This window comes from Gallinula chloropus (genome assembly GCF_964237585.1).
Source record: "Gallinula chloropus genome assembly, chromosome: 9".
NCBI lineage: Eukaryota > Metazoa > Chordata > Aves > Gruiformes > Rallidae > Gallinula > Gallinula chloropus.
In genome coordinates, this window is record NC_140094.1 from 1,205,988 (window position 1) to 1,225,145 (window position 19,158).

A 19,158-nucleotide genomic window follows, 5' to 3' on the forward strand; every position below is an offset into this window, starting at 1 on the left:
ATTGGCCTTGCGAGCTGCAAGGCCACACTGCTTTCTACCAGATTAAGTCACTCCAATGTCAGCTGAAGTGCTCTTAAGGAGCTGTACACAAATGCCCTCCTCACAAGGTTATGGCAGACACTGGTCAAATGTGAGAACCAGTTGCAATGCACAGCTGAGCTATCACTACACATCCCCCTGTTTTGCCCCAATTTGAGAAGTGAGGTGATGTAACAGATACACACACTTCAGAGTCCAAAGACAATTCTGCTCCAATGGCTGGCACTCAACTGAGTAATTAAGAGCCTCAAAATTCCCCTTTTCATCCTGTAACTTCAACTTAAGAGACAAAACTGGAGATGGCAACGTGCTCAAGGATCCTGAAACAGTAGGTAACTAGGCTTCATACCTATTCTATTGTACCTGAATGGCTGGAGACTCCACAGACACATGCTAAGGAAGGAGTTTTTTTATAGAAGAACTGAAGAGAACACTGGATATGGTTTCTGAAGAAAATATAAGCTTCCACTTACTTCCTGAACACAGACATAACACAGTACACTACAACAAACAAGGTAAGGCATGTGATCCCCTTCTTTCCTCTCCACTTCTACCTTTACTTCCATCTGCCATGTGTTTCTTCTTTTCTTCCAGAGCCATGGAGTCCTCCAAGTCTTTTGGGGATGGATCCAGCAGTTCCCACTCCTCAGTGGTATAAAATATGCTCTTGCGGTTTTCGTTATTTCCTTTTCTTAAGGAGGACATTGAATTTCTGTGAAAAAACCCCAACAGAACAAGTGACAACAATTTCTTCATTTCTTCCTAAAGGGCTTTCAAGACAACCACTGCAGTTTTAACAGTGCAAACTAAAAATAAGCAAAAACTCAGACAAAACCAATACCAAATAAAAGCTCAAAGAAAATAAAGCATATGCTACTAAATAGCACCTGCTATTAACAGCACTGTTTCAGGAACAGATTTATTTTGCTTTACCAAGGTATTAATATCTAGAAGACCACTATGGTCTTTCATGCCATCCTGCTTTATCCTAGTTTTGGCAGCGGGGAAAAACAAACCAAAACCAGGCTTTAGAAGCAACATCTCTTTATTTATCAGTTATTGTAGCTTAGAATTTTAGGGTAACTGCCAAGCATTAAACAGAAGAGCATGCAGTCAGAACACATGTTATATTTTCACAGCCTGGATTAATGTCAGACTCGGGAGCATTCAAGAGACCTGCTGTAGCTGAAGTGCTGAGGACCGACTCCTTAAGAAGTGGTTCCTTTCCTAAGGCGGAACGCTGCCCATTAGCTGCAATTACATTTCGGAGGCCACCTCTAAATCCCAGCCAGATAATTCTACAGAAGAACAACACATTTCACCAGCAGGATGAGACTACCCTACCCAGTCTCCTCTGCATCACGCAATCAGAAGTGTTTAAGCCCATACTTATGCCCATGACTATTAACGTAGCTCAGTATTTCCACGTCTTTGTTCGACTCGAGAAGGAGATGCTACGTCCATCCATATGGATCAGTTTCATATTTTAGATACCAAGCTGGAAATATATATAGTATCCCAGCATTTTCTACACAGAAAGATGCTTTCACTCAACCACACTCTGTCTTCTTACTCTGCAAACTTGGAAGTGTGTAATAACGATCACCTTTAATACTTACACAAAATAAATCCAACCCGAGATGGTGCCTACCCTAGCCCTCTCTGGAGCCCTGATAGCCATTAGAAGGAAAATCCATTTGTCCCTAACCAAACCTATGCCAGAGAAAATTCACCTTTCTTATGAAAACTGCTACAGATTCAAGCCTTGGAGCAAATTTATCTTGCTAAATAGAGGAACTGAAGTGCTCGTGACCTGCTAGCTCAAAGCAAGCCGAGGTAATGGTCGTTCATAGCTTTTTAAGACATGTCACTTCAAGGCCTATGCTAATGAAAACAAATTTTTCAGAGGTTCTAGCATATTACCACACAGCCAAATTGCTTCTGACAAAGTTGTCAGACTCTTACCACAATGACAGAACACATGGCCAGAGGTGGCATATATCTGCATCTCTCTCACTTCACATTTTAGCTGCCAGCTCAGTAAAACCTCTGCAAAATGACTTTTCCAAAGCTCAGAGGAGGATGCTTAAGCATAACAAGCAATCCTGACAAAGACACCATATCCCACTGGTATCAGCTCACAGGGGGGGATGCCTGCTTTAAAATTTAGAGCACACGGGGGCACTAGAGCACTCCTCAGAACACTCCCCCAGAATTAAAAAGCCAACGGTTAGCAGATACAAGAAAGGTTGTTTTTCCGTGAACACAGACCAACCACCGCAGCTGAGCACGCCCACAGAGAGGCGAGGGAGGGCAGCATTCATCCCGAAGAGCTTCACAGCGTGAAGTTTTCTTAGGGATCCACAAGGATTACAAGCCACGAGGATCGTGGCTATAGAGAAAGAGGCCCATGCTTCAATACTGTGCTACAATCCCTGCTGGGCCACTACCACCAGAAACACTCCCCTCCAACCAGCAGTGCTTCCCAACCAACAATTCCACTGTTGCCTTTCTGCTCAGTTACAAAGGACCACTGACACACACCAACCAGGTGTGTGTGCAGCTTACCCTGACACTGCCCTTCTAGCTAAACTTCCCCAAAGCCTATCATCTGCAATTCAGGGAAAAGAAAAAAAAAATATCAAACAAAAAGCTCTGAAACCCCACAAGCATTTGTTTTGGGTATACAGGAATTTACCCAAGAAAAACTGGTTCGCGTTTTCCTTCCATCGTGGCCAAATTTAGGTTCTACTTAAGCAAAGCAGCTACACAAACCCAGGAAACCCAACCAGAACACCAGTTCAAACAGAACAGGTTGTAACAGAATATACATGTGTCTTAATTTAGCCATCACCATCTTTTCTAGAACTGAAATGACGTTCTACACAATAGTCACAAAAACCCCCAAAACAAACCAAACCACTTTGCAACCTCTCAGATCTCTGCTTAACAGGAACCCGTTTAACTCAGCACTGCTGAAAGCGAGCAACAATTCACTTGCTTATTTGCAGCTCAAGAGGGATGTGGTCTAGTTAGCTAGAGCTACTGTGCTGCTTTGTGAACTGCTCTGTAACACCACTGTAAAACCTTTTGAGCAGAAGATCCAGCTATGTGGGCAGAGCAAAGCGTAAAAACATGAAGAAAGAAACCGTAACAGGAGAGCTGAAAACAACTCGGTAGGGCTGCTTTCCTTACAACAATTAGTGCTGAACTCGTTAAGAGTGAGGTGATAAGATGCAGGTTCGCTGTTGTTCTGAAGGTCTGACACATTTTTCTCAGGAATTCCATTTACATTGATTTGAAATTGGTGCTGTGTGTTTTTATTTCTCTAATAAAGGAAGAAGAATGATTTATACTGTGATTGTCATCCCTAAGGGTACTGCCTAAGCACTCAATACTATAACTACTACAATGATAGCAATTAGCAGGTCCATCACAGAGTGAAGGATAAAAGGCAATCCTAGCAGAGGACAAAATTCCTGGCTCTTTGCAGGCCCAAGATCCAAGCCATCTCTAGAAAGTGCTTTACAGAACTTGATTCTCCCTTTTGGGTATCAGTAATGCTACAGAGTGATGCTCAGTTATACCCTTCAAACGTGTACAATAAAGAAACAGTTTACTTTAAGAGATACAGTCCAATGTACTGCCCCAACACATTGCCCCCACTTCTAAAAATGTCCACCTACTACATACACACATCTTTTAGTAGGAAATAGTCTCTGCCAGCAACTGTCAACCTGCTAACTTTCTCCCACAGCCTGAACTTACTTGATTTCGGTACTCCATTGTTTAAGTGAGAAATTGATAGCACTTGGTTGGATCGGTGCAGGTTGGGAAGCTGCTTGTTCCCCCACCAGGTCTGTAGGAGAAGTCTCCACAGCTAGAATATTTCTAGCTCTCTCTGCTGAAGCATTTTGACTTGGGACACTCACATCTATTAAAAAGAGAGAGAGAAAGAAAAATGGGCAAAACATCCAGTAAGTGAAAGAACAGTGGCTATATGCAATCACATACTGCTAAGTCTGCCTGCATGCTAGGCACATTTATTTTAAGAGGCAACATAATGTTAAAAAACTCTTTGCTCAAATCAACTTTTAAAATAATAAAGTGTTTTCCTTGGAGAGCTCTCACTGCAGGTGCACACTTCAGAGAACAGAATCTGTGTGATCTCCATGAAGCATTATTTCATGAGCAATGTACAATCTAGGTCAATATCTAGTCATCCAGCTTAAGCAGCCATAAAAACTAGAAGGTAGATTAATTACATTAATCCATAAAAAAACCCTTATAAAACAAGCTCAGCTTTATCAGAACTCCTAAGTCAGGAAGTACCACAAAAACGCTATGACACAGCTTTCAGGGTGTGCTTCATCCTACAAGTTATTTATCCTAAAAATGATACTGCTGCTGCAAGTCAGTAACCTTTATGGATTTGAGTCAGCTCTGTGCAAATCCAGCCCCGACATTCCCAGAGCTAAGAACATCAGCATGGGTGCTGCAGGCACACTGGAGACCTACTGGATCAGCAAAGGACTTACTTGAAGCCCTTCTGGTGAAGGTGAAGCTGAATACAGCTACACCTAAAGTCATCCAGCCCAACTCCTGTGTGCTTCAGCACACGTACAGATCAGGCAGAGGGCCATGCAGACACACAGCCCAGGCACAGCACTTGCACACACGCCAGCAAACTCACACAGGCTTTGAATGACTCCACTGGAACCACTGAGAACTGGAGCTAGCCCTGAGCCAGAGCTAATCATGTCCAGAGGATCCAAGCTGACCCAGAGCTAGCCAGGCCTCCAACATCCCACACAGTCCATCACGTACTGTAGAATAAAGTTACCTCAGTGTTTCCATTATTCAGGATAACTTACTTTCTTCCTCACCTCTCCTCCAGCAGGCAGAAGGAATAGGAAATGCAGAACATGCAATACACTCTGAACAGCAAAAGCATTCCAGAAAAGCATCAAGCAGCTTACAGCCTTCTACAAACCCTCTGAACAGGCGAGTTGAGAACAAGCTCAAACTAATTTTCAGACTGTTGTCTGTAACATTCAAAGCACCAAAGTGGATTAAAAATTTTTGAAAATGCTCTCAAGACCAGATTCAGCAGCTGTATCATCAGTTAACATAACTGGTGGGCTTCTGACTTACATCATTCTCAGCAGAACATGAAAAACACGGGGAAATCACGATACTCGTATCATTGGTGAGCCTTTCACTCACTGTTCTGACAACTACTTGGCATCAGCAGCAAGACCATCTTTAAGCAAGCTGTACCCTCCAACTGCCAAGCAGACAATTACTTCTATTCAGCCCATGCCAAGGATTCGAAGTTGAAAGATAAATGCCAAAGATCACCAACACTCACAAGTACATGATGTCATCTCTCAAACAACAGGTACGAATTGCATTGCGCTGGCCACTCATAGAAATGTCATCAGTTTTCCATCAGCCAAACAAAATTCCAGATTCTTTTCTACTTTGGCTATTTGAGCTGAACAAGATTTAGCTAAGGTAGATAAAACTGTTTATCACATTCACTGTCTAATAAAGCAGAAGAATACTACAATAGTTTCAACTAAAAACACCCAAACTAAAACCATACATCTTCTCCAACCCCAAAACAAACTCACAGGCACCCAAACCTGAATACCAACATTCTGCTTTCATACTTACAGCTTGTTCCATTTTCTACCTGCAGGATTTGTCAAGACTACAAAATCTCTTTAGAGTATGGCCCAGTTAAACAGATTAATTCCTCATGAGCTGAAATCCTAACAGATGCATTTCCCATAGGAAGCATGCTCATCAGCCTGGCCAAGCCCTCTCTGACTTCCCAAGGTTGCTCACTGTAGATGGCCCTGGACTTACACCAGCCAGTTGACTGGTTGGAGCTACTACACAGCAGTTACAGCCCAGCACAATCACGTGGGCGCCAATCCCATCACCACCAAAAAATCATCTTGTTTTTAAACTGATTTCAAAACACAACAATCTTATAAATGCATGACATGATTTTTATTAAAGCAAAGCAAGAGTTGAGGAATAGCATAAGTAAGAGATGAAGTTATAAAAGCTAAATTAGCAGACAATCAACTCCAAAAACCCATCCCACATCCTACAGAGAATAAACCACTTCTTCGACTTCCACAGCACTAAGGCAGGTCCATGCCAAATCCTACAGAATCCTTTCTGTAACATTAGCTTTCTCACAGCCTGCTTGGTAAAATATTTTTCAAAGTATTTTACAGTAACTTGATTTTTCTTAAACTCATCAAGCCTGATCCATATATCTGTCCTTTCACCTATGTTCCAGTTAGCCCAGATTTTTACACTGGAGGGGGATGTGTGTGGGGGTGTAGAATGGGACACATGACATGGACACAGGAGAGACATGTGGACACAGGGACAACAGTACAAAACAAGCAAGACTATGGTGAGCAATTTCATTTCTGCACTGAAGACAGGCCCCTTGTTGATCTAAAGCCTCAGTGATAGCATCTGTTCCTGAGCACCAGCAAAACAACCAAATTTCTCTGGTCCAGTTGAAACTGCATCATCAAATGCACACACATTCAAAAATATCCAAGCAAACAAAAATCTACAAAAATCCCACAAGACATACCTTAGCCATCCATATGGAATTAGAGCCTTAAAGAGTCCTTGAACTCTCTATAGGAAAGTTTTGGGAGTCCTTGTGTCATCATTGAGATCTGTCCTCACAAATGAGATCCTCTAGAGGCAGTTTCAAATTATACAGATCTCAGTTTAACCCCAGGCTGCCCCTGAAAGGAATGGGTGTGCTGAGCCCATCCATTTCATCTTGACCTTCTTTGCACTGAATTTAATAATAGCTAAGAAAAAAGAAACTATGCAACTGGTTTAGCTTGCTGATCCAGAAAACCCCCAACGATTTGCAAGCAAAGAAATCGTCAGATCAGGCATCTCAAGTGACTGGATTATGACTGCTGGATCTGATGCAGCACAGGAGTGAGGGAGCAGTATCTACGCAGACTGCAGTGACAGCACTTCATTTCCCTTTGTACCTAAGCTCTGAAAGAAGAACAGATTTGGGGCCAAGTTACATATTATAGCTCATCTGATCCAGCAGTCCGCTGCCAAGAGAGGGCAGTCCTGCTTTCTCCTTTACTCTGCCTGCCCATATTTGGCCATTTGTCCACTCCCATCAGCCCGGGAAGTCACCAGATTGCACAGTAAATATATCCCACTCATTAATCTAGCAGAAATAAAAAACAAACCCTTCCTTTTTGGCTAACTTTTGAACTCCACCAACCCAGCCCAGGGTCAAACATCACAGCATGCAAAAGGGAGACTACGTAGCAGAGAATGAGAGGCAGAAGTTAGAAAGGCAAAGGTTTCAAAGAGCAAAAAGCCTGTTACCCTTTCCAGTGCCCACAAGCTCTTAGATCCCTGCACACCGATACATACACGTGTTCTTGCAGCATATGGCTTGACAAGCTGCTAACCAGAGTGTCTGCTGCCAAAGAGATGGTCTCAAACCATCCCACTCCACATTCCAAGCAATTCTCTCGGGCTAACCCTGGCATTCATCTGTCCCTATGGTACACCACTTCAGGAAGCTACACTGGCCAAAAAGTAACTTGGAGAAAGAGATGTTTGCTGCTAGCTGCTCTCACTGCACTACCAGCACAAGGAGAGGAGAGATGAGGACTGCTCTCAGGTCAAGGGAGAGCACTGAACATTTCTAACTAGATGCTTGATTGGCATAGCTGAAACTTGAAGATGAGCCCCTATGGAAAGACAGCCAGCTGTGGTTGAGCAAGCAGCCACAAGCAGACTGCTCTCAAGTGAAAGCAGTAAACTGGGTTAGAGGATAATACTGCAGCACAGGACCTCAACAAGGGGAGGAGTGGGAAAGGCAGGGAAGGAGACAGCTTAATATTTCTGGGTTTACAATAGAAGCAAAGCAAAATCAACAAAATTCCGTTCATGAATATGTGTGACCTTAAGACTCTGTTTAAACCCAAGAGAGCTTTACTAACATGACTAACTTGGCACAGAACAGGATTTTACTCTTATTTATGGATAACAGAAATCAGCAAGCAATCCATTTCTGCAGTGATCCAGGAATAAAACACTTCAGAAGTGCCTGAACAATGTAGTCAAAGAGCTAAAAGATATTCTGTATCTTGGTACAATACACTTCTATGCATCTGATGCTAGTCTACAAATCCATTTTGCTTGGCTAAAGGTATTAGGGAGACTGAATCTCATCCATCAGCACAAACTGTCTTCCAGTTCTAAAAGGCAGTAAATTTTTATCATGATCAGATCCACCACACCACACTTTCTAAAAACAAAGTAAGGTTATTCAGAAAGCAAAAAAATACCCACTCCCATTGAAAAATGGAGTTGACATGTCAGAATGGAGAATAAACTATGCTTTTAAGATACTGCAACAACCACAAGACAACTTACTCAACTCAAACTGTGCTTTGTCACTTAATGAAAGCTAGTCATGGGACTACTCCATAATTTTTACATAATTTTTAAAAAGTTATTTTAAAAGAAATCAACAGGGTTCACAGAAGATATGTAATCACACACAGAATTACATTGCTGTTAAATAATTCTGGCATCATCAACATATGCAAGTTTACATAGAGTCACTTGATAAGAAAAAAACTTCCCATGACTGTTACCTACACCAGTACCTTGTACTGATCAACTGACACAACACAGAAACATGTTTTCACTCAAATTTTCAGCCTACCAGGGTTGTCTTTGGCAACAAGACCTTTGGAAAGGTCACTTGGCGTAGGGGAAGTTCGGCTGTCCCTTTTTGCTGCGTCAAGGTTGTTACAATATTCCCACCTCTTCTGTTGAAGTTCCTGAAGCCAATATGTCATATCCTGACGAGTTGCAGCCTGAAACACCAAGAATCAAGTGCTGAAGAGATCTCTGCATTGATTTGGTACATGAACATAGTAATTCCAAGTGCAATACAAAAGCCAACCCAGATATAATCAGCAAACCAGCAAGGTGTCATCACCCAAACCCAATAGGATTTAAAAAAATGACCACCAACGTACTAGGTGGACCCTGTGCATTCACATGCATCCCTGACTTACCCACCAAATCCATTTTCCATTAGAATTAGTCACCTGCATTTTGTTCCCCCCCCCCTCCAGTTTTACCCTCAAGCATTTTAAAAGGCAGCATCCACAACTTCTATTTTACACACAAAGCATTAAGTCTGTGTTACAATAAACAGGTCCCACACACTCTGAAAGATACCCCCCTTTTTTTTTCCATTTGCTTTATTACCAGCAGAAACCAACAAACAGGCAATGCACTGTAAAGCCTCCTACTGCAATGACTACATCTACATACCGTGATACTTGACGATCCCAGGGGCTAACCAGCTTCTATAGAAAGGTCATGCTTAAACCAAAAAAACCCCAAAAAGAATATTTAGTCTCCAAGCCTGCAGCCACTGATGTGACTAGCTAGTAAGTAAGCAAGAATTCAAACACATCTTTAGCTTTCAGGAAGAATCACAGCTGTAAGAGTCATTTCAAAGCACGTCAAATGACAAACTAAAAATACCAGGAAAAACCTAAATGATGGTAACTGACATTGCAGGTGCTCACTTGGAAAAGTAGTTATTGTTGCAACATACATCCACAGCCATGGTTCCAGTGCAAGCAGCCCATGCTAGGAACATGGCATGCTCAGGAACAACACATCAGCACACTTGCTAAGAGACGCTCACCAAAATCCTTCAGCTTGCAAGCACAGTGCTTACCTCTTGGCCAGTCTTTCTCCTGCCTTCTCCCACAGTGCTCGACAGCATTATCAATGCAAAACCCTCATTACTTGGGCAAAAGTTTTTACTCTTTAACAATGACTTCATTTCCAACAGCTTCCTGTTCTGTTTATCACAGCCAAAGATGACACCTATGCAGGGCATGGATGCAAAAGAACGAAGAGCGACCAAAACCACCACCACAGATTTCCTTACTATGGAAGTACATTAAGTCCTGCATAAAGCACCTAAGTGACACAGATTTGTCTTCATTTTTGATATAAGACCACTGTGGGCCCAGTCAAACCCTTTACCCTGAGAGCAGCTAATTACAAGACAGGGGATAAGCAGTACAGCTTCCCCTGAGTGTGCTCTGGCTCAGCAATCTGCCATCTCAGTGTTTGGCCAGCAGAGACAGCTTTTTGTTTTATTTACCCTTTGGCACTTGGTACTTGTATGAGCTTTAACATCCACAACATCCCACGGCAAACTGGCTTCGGAAGTCCAGCAGAAGGAAGTTAATGAGAGAACAGACACAGTTAATCCTGGAGCTGCTGCTCCAGTTCCTCGGAGTACATCACACACACAGGACATAAAATACACAAGCCAAGTAAACCATCATAAATCACTCAGTGAAACAAACCAAGTAGTAACACAAGAGGACACTGCAGGTTCACTTTTCTCAGTTGGTAAGCCAGACACATAAGGAAGATATTCCAAATCTGAAATGGGAATTAGTTTAAATACATTTATTCTTACTTGCTCTCATTTGCCTCATGAAAAACACACAGGAAAAGAGTAGTTTAGACATGTCTATGAGGTTTCTCACAAAGTGCCCAAGACCTGGACACTGGGAAACATCATCCACAGAGCCATTACTGCCAGTTGTGGAATAACCACAGCAGCAGGCCTTAAAAATCTACTGATTCCAGTCACTTTTTGAAAAAAATAAACATCACCCTTTCTATTTCTATCACATAGGTATTTCCTTTGGAGTTGTAGCCAGTGGCAAGTCTTCACTCCCAGCGAGTCTGAGCGCCTACACTACCTTTAAATCAATTTGCACACAGGCCTTGTGAAGCAATGTTTTACTGTGCTCCTCCAGAAAACCACCAAGAATTCAAAGAGCTTCCACTAACACAGGATGTAGTACTTAAGTGGTTCACTTTGCTACCACAACATAGCTAATGAGGTAATTCACCTGGAGTTAATCTTAAATTACACCTACAATTAACTTCCGCCTATGACTAGTTCAACTTCACAAGCCTCTTTCACAGTTTGTCCCATTATCCTGTCCCCAACAGCCTTCAGAAAACCATAAATTGATTTACTGGAGTTGCTCCTTGTTGTTGCCTTTAAATTCCCAATTGAACTTGTTCTGTGCTGGGCAGCACATACCCACCCTCAGTTTGCAAGCAATGTTCCACATTGGGGCAGGCCTTCTTCAGTGTAAAACAGGACAGCAAAGCAGCCTAGATTTCTCAGTCACCTACTTTAATTTTTCCCCAAGAATTACTCAGCACCCTGCTGCTCCACCCTGCCTGTCCTTTTGCCTTGCTTCCTTCAGATATGCAGTCTTCCTTCTCTCACAGGGTTTTCCTCTCCCTTTGAACAGTTTACACTGAGTTTGTGTGGGCACCTTCATTATTTACTTTACAAGTACAAGAGTATCCTGAGAAACTCTGTTCAGATGATCAAGTTTTGTTTAAACAAAACTCATTCTTTGAAGCTTGTTTGAAATAGCTTGGGGTTTTTTAAGCCACCCAAAATACTTTAAGTCTTACTCTTTCCTACTCCTAAGCAAAAAGACAAATTGACAAATTTAATTCACCTGACCTGTCAAAGAAACATTTCCACACTTGTCCCATTTCTCATGGCTACTCATCACAAGACAACATTTAAATAGCTGCAGCATCCATCAGATGCCTCAGAAAATCCTGATTTGCACTAAGCCACTGCATGGCTCTGCAGCAAAACCAAACCTCATCTAGCCACATTCCCATGGAGGCACTTCTGCGAGAATTAAAACCACCATGTGTGTCATCCAAACTGGTGTGAGAGAAGGAATTACTCTTGCAAACTTAACAGGCAACTGTCAGAGAGACAAACAGTCCCACCTAATATTCCAACATGAATGATGAAAACTATTGTATTTTAACTACAACCACTGCCCCCTACTCTCCTACTAAGGATGCTGTAGGAGCTGCCACCTTCTGATGCACAGATGACACAAACCAAAGAATTGTCTGGGGAACACAACCACCGAGCAGCATCCTCTGCCTGGACCCAGCGGTGGAACATGCACGCTGACAGTAAACATGCACAGGAAGGGCCCAGAGAAATGCAACAAGCAAACATGTCACTTGGAGAAAACTCATGCACTTCTTGTCACAAGCCTTTCCTGAACACAGACCACCTCTCCTTCAAGCTTTTGTACAAGGGAACATCACCATAAAGCTTGCATTTCTTGTGATTTACTAATCCTACTAGGCTGAAACAGCAAATTAGGAGCCAGATGGCTTTTTTTGGAGGGCAGCCCACTTTTTAATTAAGGCATTGCAACCACTAACCAGCAAAGTTTTTAAAAAAAAAAAAAAAGAACAGCTCAGAACATAAATCAACTTCACTTCTGAACTACCCTTCCAAGCCGAGTTAGGCCCTAATGCAATATTACTTCAGCTTGAACACCCCATTATCAATCACTGCCACATCCATAAATATTACTGACAGGCATCCAAAACAACTCCCATGTCAGCAAGTTTGCTATCTAATACTTTCAAGGATCTGGGCTCCCAAATCCGCAGTGTCTGGCCAACCTCCTTACTGCTTGGCCAATAACCCAGAAGCAATTTCTGCTCCCCTCCCAATCCACCACTGTTCACAAAGGAGTTACCCACACTGAGTGGCCAGTCACACAGCCCATCAGTGTCACTGTTTCGAAAACAAGTGAACTTGCCACTAGAAGACTCTGCTTTCAAAACAAATGAGAAGTGACCCCTTTTTAGTTTATACATCTTCACAATGCTAACTTTTTTCTCCTGTAATGACAGAGGTCACCATGTGAACACAGGCAATAGTCACTTAACTGTTACCAACACTCTGTGTTACAGCAACTATTGTCAGGATCAGGTCCTTTCTGTGACAATACTCGCCAACAATCCATCCATAACTAATGGAGAACACAATCTTCTCTGCTTCTTTACCTCAAGTGATGGCACCTAATAAATTCTGTAAGCAGGAAAGCATTTCACACACACTTTGCTTTCCTCTAATGTTAACTGTTGGAAATGGATAGAAAAGCTACAATCACGCAGGTGTCAGGTTGTTCAGCTGCCCTGCTAAATAATGCACAATGTCCTTATTTGCTGTTATGACTACAGTACATTTTTCCTGAAATTATTACTGAGCTGAGAAACAAGCCCCAAGTATGTCAATCACACAGTCCTCAGCTCCCATTAAACGACAAAGACTAAGCAATCCAGATGATGAAATCATTACATGAACAAAAAACTGAGGCATTATGAAGAAATAATGCATTCCTCAACAGCACCATCATTTCAATCTGGAATTCCAGTTGCTTATTTCCTACTGCTCCTCTCAGTTTATAACACTGAACAGGAAAGACCAGATCACGAGATCTGGAAATTCTGAACAAGCAGCAAATTGAGGGAAACAAGGCATGTGAGTTAGAGGGTGAAGGCTACTTTTGACTTGACTTTATTCCTCGTGCTCTGTGTGTAATGTTTCCTTGGTAGATTAAATCACATTTGTTTTCAAGGGGGCTGGATCAGTTGGGGGAAGTGAGGGGATTGGGGCTTTTCTAATTTAACACTCTTGAATTTGTTCTTAGTTCGATTTCTACCCAGTTTAACCAATAGATGTTTTTAAAGGCCTTAAAGAACTATCATGTCAGCTAGAAGAAAATGAATTCCAGCTGCAAAAGCCTTATCCCTTGGTGAATCACATGGCCACAAAAGGCCAGCTGGTCCTGCAATATCCCCCAAGATTTTCATTAACTCCTTATTTATTATATAAACACCTATTATGCATTAGCATTTTTACAGGCAATCACTTGGCCCCTTTAGGGCAAGCATCCTAACAATACAAGAGGTAGAAGACACAAGTATTTTCTTCCCTGCTGTTTACAGAAATGACCTCCACTTCCTTAACTAGCACCTTTTCTCAATCCCCACAAGGGAAACATAAGGGGAGCTGCAATCCACTCAGATTCTTTCCTGGAGATTACAGGAAAAAATGAATACAAAAAGCACGGAGAGAACAGTAACGTCACAGACTAAAAAGATAACAGGAAAAACAACACGAAAAAGGAAACTCAATGCTTGTGCATCTGTGTTGAGTACCATCTGTATATCCTTATAACTGCAGAAGACACCCAAGGCTGCTGCTGCTCAAGTACCACCTGACAGCCTGTAACATAGGTGGTATGTAGTATTTCCCCACCATAATCCCAATCATAAGTTACACCTTCCTTACCAGAGGCCCTCCTATTCAAAAAGGATTCTCAAAACAAAACATGCATGATGCATTTTCCTGAAGATTTTCATACAAAAATTACTAGCCAGCTAAACAAAAAAAAACCCCTCAAAATACAGAAAAAGTCAAACCTTACACCAAGTAACTTCTGAAACTTAAGTGCTCCAGCTGGCTCATGGCAAACATTAAGAACTTTGGTTATGGTTATGCAGAGGAAAAGGCACTTTTTACTTGTGCCTTCATGCAAAACTGTTACACTGCTTTTCCTTAACCAAATACACTTAAAATTACTATTAGTTTCTCAGTTAAATAAAATATTCTTCAGTAAAATGTTAACAACCCCTTATTTTTTTTAAAAAATACATATTTATTTAAACAGCACATTCAAGAGCTCTATACCATCATGTTCTATAAACCGGCATTTATTTTCACTGCTCAAATGTCCGCTAATAAATAAGTGTATAGGAAAGATCTTTTCTAACACTCAGTGGAAGGTTCTGCTGTTTTACTTCAATAGCTTCAAGCATTACACTCTAACATCAAGGATCTTACTGCAAAGAGAACGCAGTTCAGGTGTAAACTCAACACACAAGAATATTCCCTGAGGGAAACACATGCCTTAAGAGTGATCAAAAATAACGGGTACGGAGGAGAACTTATTTCTTCCTTATTGAGGGGAAGCTGTTTCCTTGGGGTTTGTCTCCCAGGCGTGACAGTACAGGAAAGGTACGTAAGACAACCCTAACACTGCCCTCCCATCCCCTGAGAGCCCGAGTCCTTGCAAAGACAATGCCATAAGCAGCTTCTGCTACCACCAGGAACCAATTCTCCCTCCTCCTCTTCCTTCCTCCCAAAGCAGCCCAGATGGAGACTTTGCCACGTATCTTTTTCAAAATAAACACCCCAGAAGTGAAAACCAACCTCCCCCCCTCCCTCCCTCAGCTTCCCAAACCACAACCCACCAGATTTCCCTGGAAGTCCTGTCGCTACCCAGCCGTTTCCACACGACCCGCTCCACCCAGCCCGCTCCAGCGGGACCGCGCTCACCAGAAGCGTTTTCTTCCCCTTCCGAAGCGCACTTTGAAAACAAAATAATAGAGAAACTAACGCCAGGGATCGCCTGGTGCTGCTGGGCTGCTCCCCGTTTGCGAAACCCTACAGTGCTTCTCCAAACTCAAACCCACAGAAGGCAGCGCACAGCCGCCCCGTTCCGGAGCCGAGCTGAGGGGACGGGCCGCGGGTCTCGCCCGCCCGCCCCCGGGCCTACCTTGAGCACGGTGACAGCGCCGTTGGGGCTGTGCACCTCGAAGGCGGCGGCCTCGTCCCCCGCGGCGGCGGCGACGGCCTCGGGCTGGTGGTAGCTGAAGCAGGCAGAGGCGATGTCGAGGTGGCCGAGGGGCAGCGCCTCCTGCGGCCCCTTGAAGTAGTAGAGGTAGCAGCGGCGGGGGTCGAAGACGAACCAGCGGCTGCGGTAGCCGCGCAGGGGCCCCTTGCCCGACAGCTTCTGCAGGTACCCGCAGAGCTTGGGGGCGCCGGGGCCGGCCTGCTCCCCCGCCGGGCCGCTGCCGGGGCCGCCGCCGGGCCCCCCGCCCTCCGCGCCGGCCCCCGCCGGGCCCTCCTCCCCCTCCGAGCCCGCCACCGACATCGCCTCGCCGCACTTCGCCTCGCCCCGCCGCGAACGCAGCCTCGCCCGCCGCGCAGGGAGCGAGCTCAGCCCGCGCCGCGCCGCCTCACGGGACTTGTAGTGCGGGCGCCGCGGCCCGGCCCGGCCCGGCCCAGCCCAGCCCGGCTCGGCCCGGCCCGCCCCTGGTGCTCCCCGCGCCCCCGCCCACGGCCACTGCCGAAGGCTCGGGGCCGCCCCGCCGAGCACGGCACCGCTGCTGGCGGGGACGGAGTGACGAGTCGGACACCGGCCTTCTACGGACCTCTTCCAGGAAACCGGCTCGCCCCGGGCCGCTCTGGTGGGGACAGCCGCCTACCTTCGGACTACGCCTGCTCTCCCAGCGCTCCGGCCCTTCCTGCCTTGCTACCGGGCCCCCAAACTTCGGTGGCCACGTTAGAAGTATTTTCCAAGTCGTGGTCTAGGCCACGATCGGATCACACCCCTTCTCTTTTGGGGAACCGTCTAACTCACTTGTGAAAATGTTACGGAACACGCAAGCAGCAAGGGGCACAAAGCTGCAGCTGGCGGGGTTTGGACTGGTGAATGGCTACAAGCCAAACTGCATCTTTACATTTCCCTGAACCTTCTGGCACATTTTGGACTCTAGAGAACTTCTTTAATAGAGAACATGGCTGGGAAGAAATCAAGCTGCCACAGGGAGGTACACAGAGCTGCACTTCTCACACAGTATATGCCTGTTTCCATCAAACATGCCTAAGGCTCTGGGTACAAAGGGAGAAAAAGAGTCTGGTGTGGCATAATCATCCAAAAACGTGAGGAGACAATTCCATGTTTAACAACGTTCAGCTTTTCATTCTTAACCTGAAGGACAGCACTAAAGGTCTGCTGCCAGGATAGCTGTTGTGATGGCTGGACCTGGTGTTCACAGTGGCGATTCTATTGGCACTGTGCCATTTATGAACTGGGTTCATCTGACTGAACTCTGACAGTTTAAAAGTTCAAGTTAGCCAGAAATCCTGAATTCCCCAAAGCTTCTTACTCTGTCCCCACTTTTAAATGCTTTGATTGATTTCTCACTAACAGGTAGCTGTCCCACCTGCCGAACAATATTTTTACTCTGTGCTGAAGGATGTGAAGGATGTAAAGCACCTGAATGTTTGGTGTGGCTGACCATGGGTTCCACTTTGATGTTGACATGAGGCATTGCAGAATTCTTCCAGTCCTCCCCTCCGGATGTCACCTACTGATAAGAAATGTGCTGAGTGAGGAAATAGCCAGTGTTCTGTTAGCCAAGAAACTTAAGTAATTTGTTACAGAAACTGAGGCGTGGAAGTTATCTCCTCAGCCAACTCACATGACACCAAGTGTGATCTGTTAAAAGATTACAGGCTGCAAACTAAGGCTACACTTTCTTGTTTTGGTTTGGTTTGTTTCACACCAGAACGCCTGATTCTGCTCTGTTAAAAGTTGAGGCTTTTTAGTAAATGTGTAAAGTGAGAAGGGTTGATGCTGCTTAACAGGTCAGTAATGTTTCTTCCACATATACTGCTCAACATCTTCCCCAAATACAAAGTTTTCTCAGTCTTCTGGTAAAACCATATTCTTTTGTGTCAACTCTCATTTGCCAGAACAGGAGTTACACAGGGAAAACACTGATTCTCCTCAGAGGGAGCCAGTTCCTTATCTCAGTCCTTCAGACAAGCTTAAGTGCCCCAGCACTTACCACTGCTCTGTTACGCTACCTCGCGCATTCAGTGAGGCACAGCCTTGTTCCTACTGGCTATCAATAACCCCATCTCACAGCAAGTCACAGAATCAATTCCTAAATCCTCAAAACTTTTGCTGTCAATACTTCTCTTTTTTAATTTTCTGTTCAGCTTCCTTACAACACTCAAAGCAGGAGAATCCCCTAATTTCACGGTCAATTCATGTGAACAGAAAGTTCCCCTTCTTGGGAAATAAGTTCCTTATTTCATGTCTGATTTTTTTTTTTCTTTCACAAACAGACCCAGACAAGTACTTGTAAATAACTTATTTCTAAGTTGCCATGGTGAATACAAATGAAAACAATGCTTTTCCCTTTACCTGCTTCTTCTTTTCATGGCCAGAAAGCACAGATGACACAGGTAACATTCTGGTGGCAACAGAGTCTAGAAAACAAATACAAATAGCATCTCACAAGATGAGATTTCCCTCTGGCCCTGAGGCCAGGACCAGTGAAGCTGTTGGTGTGCATTTAACTCGTAGTGCATCAGTGAAACATATAGAGAAACGGTGGTTGTACTCCTGAAAGAACCACAAAGCTTGTCAAAGCATGAAAATACTTGAAGTGACTTTTTTTTCCCCTGTCACGTTTTTCTCTCCTCAAATTAACAAACATCTTAGCAATAGGAGTTTTTGGCTAAACAAGGCCATTTACTGCACATAAAAAATGTATTTACTCTGAAAAAATGAGAGACATGATAAACTCATGACAATAGTAACGATTTTATAACAAACACAAGTGTTCACAGTTCTCAAATAAGTTTGCATGTTATTTAAAAAAGGAAAAAAAAGGCAAGAAAAAGAGTGAGGCTGTTGTTAGATACTGAGGCAGGGAGAGCACTGACAGTGCATGTGTCTGGCTCATGCTGCCATGTTACAGAAGCGCAGAGAACACCAAGAAATGACAAGCAACACATCTGTACCAGGCTTTTGGTTACAGTGAGATCATACTCCCAAATTAGAATGGCTGAGAGTGTACACTGCTTCCTTTCACAAACCAGAAAGCAAAAATCACTTTGTTTCTTGTCTGGTGTCTTCTGAGATACAGGGATTCAGTTAGCGATGAAACCCAGAGTTTTCCAGAGCTCACACTAAACATCTACTGGGCTTTACTGTCCAGCACAATGGCACTGCAGAGAACTGGCCCCCTCAAACCCTCTCCCACTTGCTGCCAGTCCAAACCTGCACACTGTTATAGAGGCTAGATGGTTCTTTTTATCCCATTTTAATGATTATTTTGCAGGCTCTTGCAGAACGTTATCCCTGGCTGTCACTGCCAAGATAAATATTATCACTGCTCTGTAGCCTGATTCTGCATAGCACTTGCATACAGTACTGCACCTTACTGTTTTGAAGAATGAATGGTTCTGGGTGCTATTTAAATCCTTTGGAGGTAAGGAACCAAAAAATTTCCCAAGATATCTAAACTTTCCTAAGATTTCTC

General features: G+C 43.8%; 1 protein-coding gene across 1 annotated transcript in view; it reads right to left on the bottom strand.

Annotated features, from left to right (window-relative positions):
• Positions 1-15,971, bottom strand: part of TBC1D2B (TBC1 domain family member 2B) — a gene marked incomplete at its 5' end in the record, with an annotated part of 29,545 nt that extends 13,574 nt beyond the window's left edge. Inside the window, 4 exons of the mRNA XM_084268338.1 lie at positions 594-751; positions 3,808-3,973; positions 8,798-8,951; positions 15,594-15,971. Of these exons, the coding sequence (XP_084124464.1) occupies positions 594-751; positions 3,808-3,973; positions 8,798-8,951; positions 15,594-15,971 (856 nt within the window). The remainder of the gene's footprint in view (positions 1-593; positions 752-3,807; positions 3,974-8,797; positions 8,952-15,593) is intronic.
• Positions 15,972-19,158: the final 3,187 nt, after the last annotated feature.